The 18,448-nt window shown below is 40.8% G+C and overlaps 2 protein-coding genes across 8 annotated transcripts in view; one reads left to right on the top strand and one right to left on the bottom strand.

The window, feature by feature from the left end:
* Window positions 1-9,663, bottom strand: part of PRLR (prolactin receptor) — a 193,419-nt gene extending 183,756 nt beyond the window's left edge. Inside the window, exon 1 of the mRNA XM_070743460.1 lies at window positions 9,577-9,663. The gene's annotated coding sequence lies outside the window, so the exon portion shown is untranslated. The remainder of the gene's footprint in view (window positions 1-9,576) is intronic.
* Window positions 9,607-18,448, top strand: part of SPEF2 (sperm flagellar 2) — a 169,819-nt gene continuing 160,977 nt past the window's right edge. For 6 of the 7 annotated variants that reach the window (XM_070743450.1, XM_070743449.1, XM_070743451.1 and 3 more), the window contains exons 1-2: window positions 9,735-9,878; window positions 15,794-15,896. In XM_070743450.1, coding sequence (XP_070599551.1) covers window positions 9,821-9,878; window positions 15,794-15,896 — 161 coding nt within the window. In that variant the 5' untranslated portion in view covers window positions 9,735-9,820. Of the gene's footprint in view, window positions 9,879-15,793; window positions 15,897-18,448 lie in introns of all 7 variants that reach the window. The other variant, XM_070743453.1, reaches the window with a different exon arrangement.

Raw genomic sequence — 18,448 nt, 5'->3', positions numbered from 1 at the left:
TTCAAAGTTAGGATGGACTTACCCCAAAGATAATGACGAGCCAGATTTGACATCCATCCCACTGGTCATGGGATCACATTTTGAGAGCTTGGCAACCAGCCCAAATTCACAGCTATTGATGACATCCTGCGGTCATGTGATTGTGATTTACAAAGTTGTTTTCAGAAATGTGGTGTTTACTTCTGCTTTCCGGTGGTGGGATTCAAATTTTTTTACTACTGCTTCTGTGGGCGTGTCTTGTGGGTATGGTGTGGCTTATTGGGCATATCTTGCAAGGGAAAGATACTATAAAATCTCCATGACCTCCCCACCTCAAGAAAATGTACTGCAAACCCATCCTCGAATACAGCTCATCTGTTTGGAATCCATATCGCATCTCAGACATTAACACCCTTGAAAATGTCCAAAGATACTTCACCAGAAGAGCCCTTCACTCCTCCACTCGAAACAGAATACCCTACGAGACTAGACTTTCAATCCTGGGCCTAGAAAGCCTAGAACTAAGACGCCTTAAACAAGATCTAAGTATTGCCCACAAGATCATATGCTGCAACGTCCTGCCTGTCGGCAACTACTTCAGCTTCAACCACAACAACACAAGAGCACACAACAGATTTAAACTTAATATTAACCGCTCCAAACTTGACTGTAAAAAATATGACTTCAGTAACCGAGTTGTCGAAGCGTGGAACTCATTACCGGACTCCATAGTGTCATCCCCTAACCCCCAACACTTTACTCTTAGATTATCTATGGTTAACCTATCCAGATTCCTAAGAGGTCAGTAAGGGGCGAGTACAAGTGCACTAGAGTGCCTTCCATCCCCTGTCCTATTGCTCTCCTATATCTCCTATACCTTTCTTCTATTCCTATATCTCTTCTTCTGTTCTTTCATTGATATGTTCTATTACTATACCTTCTTTTCTATTATTTCTTAGATATATTTTACTATGAGTATCTCCTCTATAATCGTCATCATGTATTTTACTATGTGTATATAGATATATATCCACTAAAACCCTCTTTGTGTATTGGACAAAATAAATAAATAAAAATAAAATAAATAAACTTTCCATTTCCTCCCAATCAGCTGGGTCACAGGAGGCAGAAAATAGATAGGGGTGGGGCCAGTCAGAGATGGTATTTACCGGTTCTCCAAACTACTCAAAAGTTCCACTACTGGTTCCCCAGAACTAGTCAGGACCTGCTGAATACCACTTCTGATGCGCTCTGCTACTTTTCTGCATGTTTATTCTAAGTACTGTATTTCTCAGAGTACAGATAAGATGCATCTTTTTCCTCCCTGAAAAAGGCTGATAATTTGGGTGCTCTGAATGTAGCTTTCCCCCCCCCCCCCAGCACTAAGTAGCTGCTAACGGTCTTCCCAGCTCTCACCTTGCTGGCTCTTTCATTGTTCCTCTCTGCAAAGAATGTTTTCCAAGCTCTAAATCTTTGCAGGGTTTTTTCATTGCTCTAACTTGCTCCAAATAAGTTTCTTTCCAGCCCTAACCAGCTGCTAACAATGTTCTCAGCTCTTACTGGCTTGCAAGCTCTTTCATTTTTACTCTCTGCAAATAATGTTTTCCAAGCCCAAATCTTTGCAGGGTTTTTTTTCATTGCTCTACTTGCTCTGAATGTTTTTTTCCAGGTGCTAATGATGTTCCCAGCTCTTACTGGCTTGCACGCTCTTTCATTGTTACTCTCTCCGAATAAAGTTTTTTAAAAGCCCTAACTAATAATGTGCTGGCTAAGGACGCTAACCAGATGAATACCTGGTAAGCAGATTCTTTTCCCTAGTTTCCTCCCAAAAAACTAAGGTGCGTCTTATACTCCGGTGCATCTTATATTCCGAAAAATATGGTAGTAGACCTGTTGTCTTCTTGAATTACTGGATTTTTTCCCCTTTACTTAAGATGTTTTGGAGCTCTTTTGCTTTATCTGTAATGAATCTAATCCTTAGCATGGAAGAAACATTAATATTTACATTTCATATGAAAAAATGCTAAACATCTTTTCAACAAAAACACCAGTAAATGACTTGACATTTATAGAAAAGGAGGAATTCTGAAAAAAACAGGATTTTACCCTTGTTAAAATATCTTCCGCTCATTGCAGGCCAGTTTCCAACTAAGGACACTGACCTCATGTACTCCAAGTTTGAAACTGTATTTTTCATGCTTGAACTCAGATTCCATTGCCTTAAGAGCCTTGAGTTGCCTTTCGCTGGAGAGAAATGAAGAGATAATCATGATAGCGCAATACGTGGCAAATCTCCAATAAAGCGATGGAATTTCTCCATCTGAGGAAAATTCTGTGGCAAGGAAATTGGCAATTGGGGAAGTTGATCAAAGGTGGAAAGTGAAACTAGGAAAAGAAGAGGTGGGTAATATTTATTTATTTATTTTGTCATGTACGTATTGGGACATGATCGAAACATTTAAATACAGTGGTACCTCATGATACGAACCCCTTGCCGTACGAACAACCCGAGATACGAACCCCGTGTTCGGAAATTTTTTGCCTCTTCTTGCGAACTTTTTCCGTCTTACGAACCTGCCGCCACCGCCGAGAAGCCCCGCTGCCCGGCTGTCGCTTTTTGAAACAGCCAGGGGGCTTCTCGGCGTCCTCCTGAACCCGAACGCCAAACCCGAACTTCCGGGTTCGGCGTTCGGGAGGCCGCTGAGAAGTCCCCTGGCTGTTTCAAAAGACGACAGCCAGGCGGCGGGGCTTCTTGGCGGCCTCCCGAACGCCAAACCCGGAAGTTTGGCAAAAGTTTGGGTTCGGGAGGCCACCGAGAAGCCCCGCCGCCTGGCTGCCGCTTTTTGAAACAGCCGGGGGGCTTCTCAGCGTCCTCCTGAACCCGAACACCAAACCCGAACTTCGGGTTCGGCGTTCAGGAGGCCGCCGAGAAGCCCCCCGGCTGTTTCAAAAGGTGACAGCCGGGCGGCGAGGCTTCTCGGCGGCCAGCCGAACCCGAACTTTTGCCAAACTTCCGGGTTCGGCATTGGGAGAACGCTGAGAAGCGCCCGGCTGTTTCAAAAGGTGACAGCCGGGCGGCGGCGGTTTTTTGCGGGGGGGTTTTCATTGCACGCATTAATTCATTTTACATTGTTTCCTATGGGAAACAATGTTTTGTCTTACAAACTTTTCGCCTTACAAACCTCCCTCGGGAACCAATTAGGTTCGTAAGACGAGGTATTACTGTATGTTAAAGGGTTAAATAAGGTTCAGGAGGGAAGTGTTTTCAATAGGAAAGTGAACACAAGAACAAGGGGGCACAATCTGAGGTTAGCTGGGGGAAAGATTAGAAGTAATGTGAGAAAATATTATTTTACTGAAAGAGTAGTAGATGCTTGGAATGAACTTCCAGCAGACGCGGTCGGTAAATCCTCAGTAACTGAATTTAAACATGACTGGGATAAACATAGATCCATCCTAAGATAAAATACAGGAAATAGTATAAGGGCAGACTAGATGGACCGTGAGGTCTTTTTCTGCCATCAATCTTCTATGTTTCTTCTATATGTTTCTATCATGTGAACAACTTGAATAGTTAAGGATAATTTCACATTATATGTATAGGCCACATAGTGCCAAAAATTCCTTTTTTCAGCTTGCAAATGTATCTTTCTCCATTCAGCTGAATGTACACTAGAATGCATGTGCCTTTTCCTTACCTTCAGTAGATGCCCCTGTTTTCATCCCTGTTGCTACAAGCTTATTAATCCGGGTACATTCCACTGAACCTAATATATCTCCTATCGGAGTGCACATATATTGCTTCATTCTATTTAAGAAAAACAAAGAGCTGGCAGAGAATGAATGAAGAATTATCACTGTCAAAATATTGATAAAATTATTCACAGGTTATGAAGCAACGCTTTTTGTTTCTAGAGGAACATATGGGGTTTTGTGCCAATAGACTGCTAACGTGCCAAAAGCTTTAAAAAGAAACTATAAACACAGTATGGTTCATTGTAATTTTAAAAGGCATCAACCTAGGAGGAGAAATATACTAGAGGACTATGTGGGATAATTATTATTAAAAGAGCATATGTAAGGATATTTGTAGTTGTTTCTTTAACAGCAAAACATCAAGGATCATAAAAAGAAATGAAGGCTAATTGCTGTAGTGCTTTATTAAGAGACAAATCTGTCCACTCTATTACCAAAACTAAATGAGTTGTGGTATAAATCTGAGGTGACGGATCAATAAATCATGTCACTGAATCTTTAGACTAGACCTGGGCAAGATGCGGCCCGAGGGCCGGATGCGGCCCGCCCACTGTCTGTGACACATAAACGGTAGTAGCAGCAAACCTCCAGCAGGCGTTGGCCATTTTCAGTCATCTTCCCAACGCCAAACTGACCTAAACAAGTAGGCCAAGCATTATAATCAGCTCCTACTCTGGCATTAAAATCTCCAAGGATAAACAGTGATTCTTTCTCAGGGACTTTCTTGATAGTGGGGACCAGATCATCGTAAAATTGGTCTTTAGATTCTACTGAGGATGATAAAGTTGGTGCATATGCACTAATAAGAGTGACTGGTCCTGCTAGCGAGTGGAGCTGTAAGGACAAAATCCTCTCGCTCCCTATGGCAGGTGGAGTGATGAATCGCAATATATTTTCAGACTTGGCAAATGCCACTGAGGAATGTGAGAGTAGAGTTCCTAAAGAGACCAATTTTTATAGGACCTCTTCCAAAGTATTGTTTCTATCATGTGTTCTGTCGGGCTCTCTGGTAGACTCCTCCCGAAAATTCAGACACACACACGTTTGAAAATTCAAAACAATGTTCTTTATAATGAAAATTCACTTAAACTAAGCCCTCTTTTTGTATAGCAAAGACCATTCGTCTCCAAACAAACTGGTAATTTGTAAAAGTCCCTTATCAGTTCTGTGATACTTAGCTTGCAGCTGTGAGGCAATTCACAGTCCTTCTTTCACAAAGTGAAACACAGTTTGCCCTGGTTTAGTTTCAAAGCGGGGAAAAATCAGCACACAAAAGGTCAAACGCAGCAAAGGAGGCACGAAACACAACGATGAAATAATCCTCCTCAATGGCCAAACCCACAGGCTGCTATTTATAGCAGTCTCACTAATTACAGCCCCACCCAACCACAGGTGGCCTCATTTTCTTTGATAATAATCTCTCAGTTGTTGCTGCCTATGCATCACTCTCCGCATGCCTGGCTGTATCATTCACTCTTGTTCTGAATCCAAGGAGGAGCTAGATAATTGATCTCCTTCTCAGCTGTCTGACACACTCTCCTTCTCCCTGTCACTCATGTCTTCTTGGTCAGAGGAGCCTTCATCAGCAGATTCCACTGGGGGCAAAACAGGCCTGCAGCATGTGGATGTCTCCCCCACATCCAGAGTCCTTGGGGCAGGAGCTGGGCCAGAGCTAACCACAACATCATGGAAGCAAAAATTCAGGGAAGATATGGTTCTCCCCACCAATCTACTCATTTCATTAGGTTTTTTTAGGTGACCCACTAATTTCATTCCACAGAATGTCTGTAAATGAATTCAGTGGGACTGAAATAAGACCTAGACAATGCACCATTATTTTCACAATCAAGATTTCCAGATCCTCTTCAGCTCACTCTCTTTCCACTAGATTGCTGTAGGTCAAAATCAATATTTTCTACCTACCCATAACAGACTGCAGAGGAACAAAATGCACAAAGAACTTCATTGAATTGCATTAAAACAATGCATGAGCTGCTGGCTGAGTTTATACCTCATTGTAAGCCAAAACAAACAGCATTATTGCTTACAGCAATTTAAATCAATTTCTTCACATCGGTCCCACCTTCACTATCTCCTGGTGAAGATCTGTTAAGTCAGGAGAACAGAAGCAAACAGAACTCTTTCCAAAACTCATCCCATAGAGAGAAAATGTTCCTACAAATGATTGCACAATATAGTGATCAAATGTAGTTCATAAAGCCTAAAATACAGTTCATCCCTGCCTTATATGTACAAAACCATATAGAAACCAGTAGATTTTCATGGTTTTAATACAACTTATACAAAACCTTATTGCTACAAAATCTCAAAACAGATTTTCTTCATGGAAAAGGTACCTTTTCAAAATACTTTATTCATGGAGTCCGCACTATCTGCAGTCTCTCCTTCCCACACTACTTACCAGAGCTTACAAAACTTTTGCCAGACCCATGCTTGAATACAGCTCATCTGTTTGGAAACCATATCGCATCTCAGACATTAACACCCTTGAAAATGTTCAAAGATACTTCACAAGAAGAGCCCTTCACTCCTCCACTCGAATCAGAATACCCTACAAAAATGGGAGGTCAGTAAGGGGCGTACATAAGTGCACTGGTGCACTGGTGTGCCTAACGTCCCCTGTCCAATTGTCTTTCCTTTATCTCATATATCATATATATTTTCTTCCTTTCATATCTCCTATATTTTATATTTTTCTTTATATATATTACCTCATGTCTATTCTCTTCTATATGTATTGTGTACTGGACAAAATAAACAAACAAATAAATAAATAAATTAAAAAGTGCCACCAAAACCCCAAAACAAGATGGCGACCACATGCATAGTGCCAAAAACTCGGCTTCGGTGCATGCTCAGAAGAAAAAAAAAGTTTACAAAATAAATTCAATTTCTATCAGGATGGCCAGTGAGATTCCCTAACCCCACCTCACTCAACCTTTACATTCAAACGAATTCAGATATTTTACGAAGAATCCAGGTGACAAAACCACAAAGACTTAAGTTTAAACATTCAATTTTAAAATTCAAAGACCTAGAAACCTAACCAGGGATAAAAACTCAGAAGCGGGTTTAAAAATCCAACACTAACAACTCTGGCTTCTAGTTGAAGGATTCAGCTGTTTCAAATCTGTTCATCTAACATTCACTATAGTTCTTCTTCCATAGAAACCTATGGAGAGGTTCATGTAAACAAGTAAATATTTGTAAATTAAGTAATGGTACGGATCAGGAGGTGAACTACTACTACTAAGAATACCCAAACTGAATTTCATTTGGCTGAATAGAAACTTATTAGATGACTTTGGATCAACCTCTTATCTCTCGAGATTGTCTGGGGGGAGGGTTATATGTAGGGGGCTGGACTAGAAGACCTCCAAGGTCCCCTCCAACATTGTAATTCTGATCGAAGGAAAGTCCAGAAATATTTCACAAGAAGAGTCTTTGCAGCAGAATACAGTGATACCTTGTCTTACAAACCCCTCTTCATACCAACTTTTCAAGATATAAACCTGGGGTTTAAGATTTTTTTGCCTCTTTTTCCAAACTATTGTCACCTTACAAACCCAAGCCGCCGCCACTGGGATGCCCCACCTCCGGATTTCTGTCGCAAGTGAAGCGCCTGTTTTTGCGCTGCTGGGATGCCCCTGAGGCTCCCCTCCATGGGAAACACCACCTCCGGACTTCCGTGTTTTTGCAATGCTGCAAGAGAATCCCAGCAGCGCAAAAACGGGCGGTTCGCTGGCAACGGAAGTCCAGAAGTGGGGTTTGCACCCGTTTTTGGGCTGCTGGGATTCCTCTGCTGGGATTCCCCTGCAGAATCACAAAAACACGGAAGTCCAGAGGTGGAGTTTCCCATGGAGAGACGCCTTAGGGGAATCCCAGCAGCACAAAAACGGGCGCTTCGGCTGGCAAAAGGGGTGAGTTTTGGGCTTGCACGCATTAATCGCTTTTCCATTGATTCCTATGGGAAACGTTGTTTCGTCTTATAAACCTCGTCCCGGAACCAATTAAGTTCGTAAGACGAGGTATCACTGTACCTTATTCCACCAGACTTCAAATTTTGGGCTTAGATAGCTTAGAGCTACGTCATCTCCACTATGATCTAAATGCGGTTCATAAAATCATCTATTCCACAATGTCCTTCCTGTCAATGAACACTTCAGTTTTAACAGCAACAACACACGAGCACACAATAGATTCAAATTCAATGTAAACCGCTCCAAACCCGACTGCAGAAAATGTGACTTCAGCAACAGAGTGGTCAATGCCTGGAATGCCCTACCCGACTCTGGTTTCTAAGAGCATTAGAGTGCAGTACTGTAAGCTACTTCTGCTGATCACCGGATGCCAGCAGTTTGGCAGTTCGAATCTCAGTAGGCTCAAGGTTGACTCAGCCTTCTATGGTCTGTAAAATGAGGATCCAAATTGTTGGAGGCAATATGCTGACTCTCTGTAAACTGCTTAGAGAGGGTTGTAAAGCACTGTGAAGTCTAATTCTATAGCTATAAGTCTAAAGACCTCACCTACAAAAAGATATTGATAAAATTGAACGGGTCCAAAGACGGGCCACAAGAATGGTGGAAGGTCTTAAGCATAAAACGTATCAGGAAATTCTTAATGAACTCAATCTGTATAGTCTGGAGGACAGAAGGAAAAGGGGGGGACATGATCGAAACATTTAAATATGTTAAAGGGTTAAATAAGGTTCAGGAGGGAAGTGTTTTTAATAGGAAAGTGAACACAAGAACAAGGGGACACAATCTGAAGTTAGTTGGGGAAAAGATCAAAAGCAACATGAGAAAATATTATTTTACTGAAAGAGTAGTAGATCCTTGAAACAAACTTCCAGCAGACGTGGTAGATAAATCCACAGTAACTGAATTTAAACATGCCTGGGATAAACATATATCCATCCTAAGATAAAATACAGAAAATAGTATAAGGGCAGACTAGATGGATCATGAGGTCTTTTTCTGCCGTCAGTCATCTTCTTCTTCTTCCTCTTCTTCCTCCTCCTCCTCCTCCTCCTTCTTCTATGTAAATGCTATTGCTATACTATTCATCCCCAAATTCCAAAAAACGTTAACCTTATAGTCGACCTCTGCCAGTTTCTAAGAGGTCTGTAAGGAATGTGCATATGAGCACCATTTGTGCCTACTGTCCCTGTTTTACTGTTGTAATTGTCCTAATTTATCTGTACCTACTCAAAAAAATAAAGGGAACAAACAACACATCCTAAATCTGAATGAACCAAATATTCTCACTCAATACTTTGTTCTGTACAAATTGAAAGTGCTGACAACATGTGAAATTGATTGTCAATCAGTGTTGCTTCCTAAATGGGCAGTTTGATTTCACAGAAGTTTGATTGTGTTGTTTAAGTGTTCCCTTTATTTATTTATTTTAGCAGATACCTGCTATCTTGTACAATGTTTGACAAATAAATAAATACTATCATATCATATCATATCATAAGCATACATTTAAGAAATCCACCTTTTCGGGGTTTAAAAAAAAAATAGTCAGCATATTCATTTTATTTTTAACACTTTCTACTTACTATAGAGATGCAGCTTTGATACCCCGGTTAAATTTCCACCTGCCCCGCAACTTTTCAAACCAAAGGAAGCGAGGAAAGAATGAAAGGGGACGTAACAACTGCAAGGATGAGTCGAAAGTTAAAAGATGTTTCGGGCTCCGGGATTTAAAAAGGACACCACCCCCTCCACGACCCTTCCCAAACCATCCCCAAGGTGTACTGTATATGCCACAATAAAGTTTCTAAACTGCGCATGCTCTCACCCACAAACCGCTTACCTTGGTTTCCTCGGGCAGGACCTTCGTTTACCTCTCCGGGGCTCAGCGGAGCCCGTTTGGCTCGTCTGCGCAAGCTCACATCGTTCCTCCCCAGAGCTGCTTTAGCTGGCCGCGATTTTTTTTTTTTAAGTCAGGCTGGCGCGAAAGGGCCGGTTGCCTTGGTGACGGGACGCGGAGTGCGTGGCTCTCGAGCCGGTCTCGAGCCGAGCGGGGAAAGGGCGCGGAACTGCGGCCGCTCGCGGCCATGACGGGCATTCTGTGCGATTGGCTGAATCGGGAAGTGAAGCTCTCGCGGACCGTGGGTGAGTCCGAGGAAGCGGGGGGGACATTGCTTCGAGGCGCCAGGCGAGGGGAGCCCCTGGTTCCCCGCCAGCTCCTCCACCGAATGGAGCATTCGTACATATATATATGTACGAGTACTTCCTCTATATATGCACACACACATGCATACATACTATAATACAAATGTATGTATGTATATGTATGTTTGGTATGTGTGTGTATACACACACACACACATATATATACTGCTCAAAAAAATAAAGAGAATACTTAAAAGACAGAATATAACTTTAAGTAAATCAAACTTCTGTGAAATCAAACTGTCCACTTAAGAAGCAACACTGACAATCAATTTCAAATGCTGTTGTGCAAATGGAATAGTTGTGCAAATGAAATATTCAATGAGAATATTTCATTCATTCAGATCTAGGATGTGTTATTTGAGTGTTCCCTTTATTTTTTTGAGCAGGGAGGAAAAAAAAGCACCAAAGTGCATGGCACTTTAGATATGCTCAGAGGCACCACGGCCTCCATCCTGCAGATTGTTTGTGTCTCTATGTGTGTCTCAAACGGTGACGTGGGTGAACCTTTCTGTCTGCATTTTATAGAATAGAATTCTTTATTCGCCAAGTATGATTGGACACACAAGGAATTTCTCTTTGGTGCATATGCTGTGAAGGTACATAAAAGAAAAAAAGATACATTTGTCAAGAATCATGAGGTACAACACTTAATGTTTGTCAAATACGCAATGAAGAAACAATCAATATTGATAGAAATCTTAAGGATACAAGCAACAAGTTACAGTCATTCAGTCACAAGTGGGAGGAAATGGGTGATAGGAATGATGAGTAGTAGTAATACAGTAGTAGTGCAGACTTTTAATTTTTTTTTTATTTTGTCCAATATAGAAGAGAATAGACATGAGGTAATATATATAAAGAAAAATATAAAGTAGAGGAGAAGATATATGAAAGGAAGAAAATATATATGAGATATGAGAAGGCAATTGAACAGGGGACGAAAGGCACACTAGTACACTTATGTACGCCCCTTAGTAGTAAATAAACTTAGTAAATAGTAAAATAGTAAACTTAGTAAATAGTTTGGCAGTGTTGAGGGGATTATTTGTTTAGCAGAGTGATGGCAAACTGTCCTTGTGTCTCATTTTCTTTGTGTGCGACATTTTGAGGGTAGGAGTTGAAACAGTTTATGTCCAGGATGTGAGGGGTCAGTAAATATTTTAAAAGCCGTCTTTTTTGACTTGTGCAGTATACAGGTCCTCAATGGAAGGCAGGTTGGCAGCAATTGTTTTTTCTGCTGCAACGTAAATATTTTTTTAAAAAAATGGATAGAAAATAATTAATAATAATAATAACATTAATGAGAAAATAATATGAGGAGAAAGCCCTGCGCATTCCATTACTGGAGCTTCAGAGCCATTCTGTAGTATGTTGAGAGCCGTAGCTCAAAAGTAGTTGGGTTGAGGGATTCCCTCAGGAAAGGGTGAAAATGCTGCTTAATGTCACCCATTTGGTTTGCGGTAATTTGGCTTTATTTAAGATAACGATGTTGGTCCTGCCCATTTTGAAGGATGGGGGACAATCTGGATACCACAGAAGGATTGCTGAGAAGCCATGTGATTTTCACGCTTCTGAGTTAAGAAAACAAATCTCTACCAGAGTTTGAACACAAGAATTTCTTAAGTGAAAAGCATGCTTTTCCTTCTGAGCTATCTGTTTATATGTCTGAAATCCCCATTAGGAAAATAAAGGGAGAATTTTAGAATATAATAGAATGGAATAGAATACAGTGGTACCTCGAGATACGAGTTTAATTCGTTCCGGACCTGGGCTCTTAAGTCGAGCAGCTCTTATCTCGAACGACTTTTCCCCATAGGAATTAATGTAAATAATTTTAATTGGTTCCAGCCCTCAAAAAACTCACAAAGTTAGTCCAAATTATGCAGAAAGACATGTTTTTAATGAAGAAATGTACATGTACTGTACATATAAATGAATAATGAAGTTTCTTTCACTTAACTTGTAAACTTTCTTAAACTTTTAAATTTACATATGTTCAACTTCTCTGCCACCCAATCCTGTAGGACAGAGGTCCCCAACCCTTTTTGCACCAGGGACCGGCTTTAAGCGATCAAGAGAGGAATGGGTGAATGAATGGACGGAGGGTGGGAAGGAAGGAAGGAAAGAGGGAAGGGACAGGAACAGAGGAAGGAAGCAAGGAAACTTATGAAAGGGGAGAGTAAGAGAGGAATGAGTGAAGGGAGGGAGGGAGGGAAGAAGGTGGGAAGGAGAAAGAAAAGAAGAAATAGAGGAAGGGAAGGTAAAAGAGAGAAAGAAAAAGAGCAAGAAAGAAAGAAAGCAAGCAAGAAAGAAAGAAAGAAAGAAAGGGGGAAGGGACAGGAACAGAGGAAGGAAGCAAGGAAACTTATGAAAGGGGAGAGTAAGAGAGGAATGAGTGAAGGGAGGGAGGGAGGGAAGAAGGTGGGAAGGAGAAAGAAAAGAAGAAATAGAGGAAGGGAAGGTAAAACAGAGAAAGAAAAAGAGCAAGAAAGAAAGCTGCAAGCACCCCCCCGAGCCCCCCAGGCCGGCTGCAACCTTTTAAAACACGCGCGCCGCTTCGCAGTTGTCTCCTGAAGCCGAACGCGGAAGTTAGCGTTTGGCTTCAGGAGACAGCTCCTTGGCGCTTGTATCTCGAATTTGGGCTTGTAAGTAGAACAAAAATATCTCTCCCCTCCCAGCTCTTATCTCGAGTTGCTCTTAAGTAGAGCAGCTCTTATGTCGGGGTTCCACTGTAGAACAGAACAGAATAGAGATCCGGCCATAAATGACATGTATGTTTTTTCTTGTTATTGGTTTTAAATTGTTTTTAAATTGCTTTTGATGTCCTAATTTTATACTGTATGTTTATTTTCTGGTTGTGAGCCCCCCAGAGCCCCCCAGGAGTTGGGTGGCATACAAGTTTAAACAGATAGATAGATAGATAGATAGATAGATAGATAGATAGATAGATAGATAGATAGACAGACAGACAGACAGACAGACAGACAGACAGACAGATAGACAGACAGACAGACAGATAAGATTAGATTAGATTAGATTAGATAGATATAGAATATAATAACAAAAACAACAACAACAACAACAATAATAATAATAATAATTATTATTTATTAGACTTGTATGCCGCTCCTCCTCTCCGGAGACTCGGGGTGGCTCACAACAACAATAAAAAACAGTATTGGTACAAATCAAATAATTAAAACTCTGACTAAAACCCATTATCTTAAAACAAACAATCAATATTACACAATCAAACAATCAGTATTAACAATCATAACCACAGAATAGAATAGAATAGAATAGAATAGAATTCTTTATTGGCCAAGTGTTATTGGGCACACAAGGAATTAAGTCCTTGATGCATATGCTCTCAATGTACATAAAAGAAAATACACATTTGTCAAGAGTCATGAGGTACAACACTTAATGATTGTCATGGAGTGCAAATAAGCTATCAGGAAACAATATTAATATAAATCGTAAGGACACTAGCAACTAGTTACAGTCATGCAGTCATAAGTGGGAGGAGATGAGTGATAGGAATTTTCATCACCGAGGATGCTTTTGCAGATTCAAGGGATGCACTGTGTCTAGGTTCTCTCAATTTAAAAGGACTCCAGGGAGCAAGCAGTCCTTGTAGGCATCTGTTTATTCCAAAGCTCCTAACGTTTTAGCTGCAAATGCTTTCCCTCCAGGGCAGAGTTTCGCCCACACTGGAGAGGAAATCCTCCTGAGGAGAAGCAGAAGAAGCATTGTTCTATTTACTTTAGTTCACAGGGCAGTGATTTTATGGTTTGTTTTGGGAAAGGTCTTTTGTTGACTGTTAGGCTCACTTCAGGCTTATATTACCACTTCGCTTTTACTTCTTTGTTCAAACCTTCAAGAAGACAAAACCACTGATTTTTAGCATTTGTGTTACTTAAAATCAGATTTTGCTCCTAGGTTAAAAAAATTAGGATTAGAAATTAAGTCATACCACGGGACAACAAATAAAGTTTATTGTTTGTAAACTGCCCATAGTCACTTAGGTGTGATGGGCAGGGTAGAAATTTAATAAATAAACAGATAAACATTTTAGGGCCAAGTCATGTGGGTAAGGGAATGAGATGCAATTGTCTCCTTGGTGATTCTTCCTAGCTAGCATTTATTATTGAGAAAATATTATTTTACTGAAAGAGTAGTAGATGCTTGGAACAAACTTCTAGCAGACATGGTTGGTAAATCCACAGTAACTGAATTTAAACATGCCTGGAATAAATCCAGCCTAAGATAAAATACAGAAAATAGTATAAGGGCAGACTAGATGGACCATGAGGTCTTTTTCTGCCATCAATCTTCTATATTTCTATGTTTCTATTTGGAATACTACCTGTTAGTCTATCCATAGCAGAGGTGGGTTCTTCCTGGTTTGGACCGGTTCACCTGAACCAGTAGCGAATCTCTGATGATGTCATGATGACATCACCGGCCCAGTTTGGTTGGTGCCGGTCCGTGGGCGCAGCCATCTATTTAAAAAAATAATAATAATTTGCTTTTTTTAAAACTTTTTTTTTCTTCTGAGCATGCACTGAAACTGAGTTTCTGGCAGTGTTCATGTAGTCGCCATCTTGTTTTTGGCTTTTTTTTTTGCACTTTGCATGCGTATGTGCCGCACACATGTGCCTATGAGCTGTATCCACACAGCGCAGGAGGAAACAAGCCGGCAGCAAAGTAAGTTAGAACCTGCCCGATCCATAGGCGCTTAGAGAGCCAACTGTAACTTTTGCTGATCAAATTGTGAAGCCAAACTACAAAGTACTTTTCATATCTACAAGATTCTCTTACTACAACTTTACAGTGAAGTAGAATGAATAACTCATTTAGTCAAGTTTCCTGTCTAGCCGGGAGGGGAAGACTGACACCGCACATTTTAAACACTACACATTTTTACTTTGTATTATTAATTTTAATTGTTTGTATTATCTTAATGTTATTTGAATTATTAATATTTATTTAAAATTTCAATATAAAATGTCATAAAACATTTCCTGGCCTGATGTTTGACTGTGCGGTACATTTCAGTGTAGGCTATTTCAAGGCTGTTACATCTCTTAATGTATCTCAACTTTTCCAGTGAAAGCAGTATATTAAAAATTCTGTCATTGTTGAAAATATCTGTGATCCTACTGGTCATAGGTTGCTACGTATTATTAAAACTCTTCATTTAGATGTTGAGAAAATCTGTAGGTGAGGTAAATTATGTGATTTATCTCATGCTACAGAGTGCATAATTAACTTCTCTTAGCTATTTCCATAAATCTATTGGAAGATTCAAAGAAGACTGATTACATATTAACATTTATTTATTTATTTATTCAATTTTTATGCTGCCCTTCTCCTTAGACTCAGGGCGGCTTACAACATGTTAGCAATAGCACTTTTTAACAGAGGCCAGCATATTGCCCCCACAATCCTGGTCCTCATTTTACCCACCTCGGAAGGATGGAAGGCTGAGTCAACCTTGAGCCGGTGATGAGATTTGAACCACTGACCTACAGATCTATAGTCAGCTTCAGTGGCCTGCAGTACAGCACTCTACCTGCTGCGCCACCCCGGCCCATCATGGTGACAAGCAAACCACTGTTTATTGATGAACTATTTGTTTTTTTTTGTTTGTTTGATGTATATAGTTTCCCATGTGCCTGAGAATTCTGGGCAGTGAACAGAAATTAAAAAACCAATTAAGCCCCTTAAAAATAAGTTGGGTTGTTATACTGTACATCGTGATAATAATGGATGGTTATGCATCAAATGAAAAGAGTCATAACTTATAAACAAAAATACTTTCCTTTTCCCTTTGGAAATTAAATCAGACACAGAATCTTTCGCCAGAGAATTTTCTACTGGTTATCTTATTGGAGAACTACTACACAAGTATGAACTTCAGGAAGATTTTGATCAGTTTTCACAAAGCAGGTAAGTAGTACTAATACTGTTCTAACAATGTTCTGATTTACTCTATACTATATCATAACTAAATTACAGTAGCTTTAATTAACACTTCCTTGTATTGGAGAATAGAGTGGGAATTTGTGAAATTCCCCTTCCTACTTTTTATGTACAATCTTTCCTTCATTCCCATGTTTGCTATAGCCCAGTCAGTTTCCCACTGAAACAGAAATTGTGTGGTTTCCCGCCCAGCTTTTCTGAACTAGAATAACCAGCACCCATAGCCAGAATGACCAATACAGTGATACCTTGTCTTACAAACGCCTCGTCATACAAACTTTTCAAGATACAAACCTGGGGTTTAAGATTTTTCTTACAAACTAGTTTCACCTTACAAACCCACCGCCACGGCTGGGATGCCCCGCCTCCGGACTTCCATTGCAGAGGTCCAGAGGTGGGGTTTCAAGGACTTCGGTGTTTTTGCGATGCTGCGATTTCACTGATGCTCCCTTCGCTGGGAAACCCCACCTCCGGACCTCCGTTGCCAGCGAAGCGCTCGTTTTTGCGCTGCTGGGATTCCCCTGCTAGGATTCCCCTGCAGCATCGCAAAAACACAGAAGTCTGGAGGTGGGGTTTCCCATGGAGGGGAGCCTCAGGGGATTCTCAGCAGCGCAAAAACGGGCGCTTCGGTGGGCAAAAGGGGTGAATTTTGGGCTTTTCCATTGATTCCTATGGGAAACATTGTTTCGTCGTACAAACTTTTCACCTTAAGAACCTCGTCCCGGAACCAATTAAATTTGTAAGACAAGGTATCACTGTAGTTGTTAAAAGTTAGAAAAAGAACACATTTTTTATAGTCATGTTTCCAGAATTATCACAGAGATGGCTATGATCTGTAAGGAACCAGCAAGGCAGAAATGTGCATTTTCCTCCCACATAGTTTCTGCTTTGAAATAAAACACTTTCTTGAACTGCCTCTTGAAAGCCACTTTTGGTGAGAGTGATACATCACACTATATTGACAATTTTGGATACTGTGGCAGGGCTCAAAGCTTAGTAACATCTGGAAGCCATAAATTCCCCACTCCTACGCCAAGATATTTCCAACAGTACATAAAGTACCAAAAGATTAGAGTTTGGTACTCTTTGTATTCTTGCCATTGCTTGGTTAGAGCAGTGTTTTTCAACCAGTGTGCCGCGGCACACTAGTGTGCCGCGAGACATTGTCAGGTGTGCCGCGAAGCTCAGAGAGAGAAAGAAAGAGAGAAAGAAAGCAAGAGAGAGAAAGAGCGAGCAAGCAAGAGAGAAAGAGAACAAAAGAGAGAGAAAGAAAGCAAGAGAGAAAGAGATAGAGAAAGAGAAAGCAAGCAAGAGAGAAAAAGAGAGGGAGGGAAGGAGAGAGAGAAAAAGACATAAAGGGAGGTAGGGAGGGAGAAAGAGAGCAAAAAAGAGAGGAAGGAAAGAAGAGAAAGAAAGAGGGATAGAGAGAGAGAGAAAGAAAGATGAAGGGAGAGAAAGAGGGAGGGAGAGAGAAATAGAGCGAAAGGGAGGAAGAGAGAGAGAATTTTTTTGTCCAAACTTTTTTTAGCCTCCCCCCCCCCCCCCCGCTCAATGTGCCCCAGGGTTTCGTAAATGTAAAAAATGTGCCGCGGCTCAAGAAAGGTTGAAAATCACTGGGTTAGAGGCATTAAGTAAACAAGCAGTCCCAGGAAGAAGAACAGCATGAAGATTAAGGAGTGGTTGGATTCAGTTATGAAATTCAGGAGGTGCATGACATAATTTCTGATGCCAAGTCCAATAGTAAGATGATGACTCGCACTTCACAGTTTCCAGATTCTGAAGGTACTGGTTTTCATATCATATTAAGTGATAGCTTAACAAGAGGCTCACTTGGGTCACCAGAAGATTAATCACAGTAACCAATTTCAGAAACGGCATCACTGCTTATGTCGCCTCAAATGCAGTGGCAAGATTCTGTTTTGCCTTTAGATTCCTATATGGATTAGCTTGGAGACATGGAACAGTGGTCTTGATGGGCCATGCATTTTTTTGACCAAGTTCATAGTATTGTTCTGACCCAGCCTTAGCAATTAATGCTAAGCCGCTTACTTGCAAGTAAAAACAAAGCCCTTTTCAAGCAGGGTAGGAACAGTCTTTTATTCATGTGGATGAACAAAAATAAAGTGTAACGACTGGCCACTCTCAAACCCCTATTATTTATTTCCCAGCCAGGGAAGGGCTGGTTAACATCCTTGTCTGCTTTTCCCTGAGAGATGGCTTATTATTTTCCTTTGCTCTCCTCTCCTTCCCTCTCTGTGTCCTCTTCGTCCTTTAACACCACCGATAACACAACTACTCTCCAAAAATACCTTGACGCTGTTTCTGAGTAGTCTAACACATGGCAACTCCAAATCTCAACTAGCAAATGCTCTCTCCTACACATTGGGAAGAAGAATCTGAACTCCAAATACGAACTGAATAATCAAATTATCACAGATAATTCCCACTCGGTTAAAGACCTTGGTATACTACAGTAATAACAAAAGATTTAAGTGCCAAAGCCCACTGCAACAATATAG

Source organism: Erythrolamprus reginae, chromosome 2 (genome assembly GCF_031021105.1).
Source record: "Erythrolamprus reginae isolate rEryReg1 chromosome 2, rEryReg1.hap1, whole genome shotgun sequence".
Classification (NCBI taxonomy): domain Eukaryota; kingdom Metazoa; phylum Chordata; class Lepidosauria; order Squamata; family Dipsadidae; genus Erythrolamprus; species Erythrolamprus reginae.
Note: the sequence above shows the minus strand (reverse complement) of the source record. Positions and strands in the feature narration are given on the sequence as shown.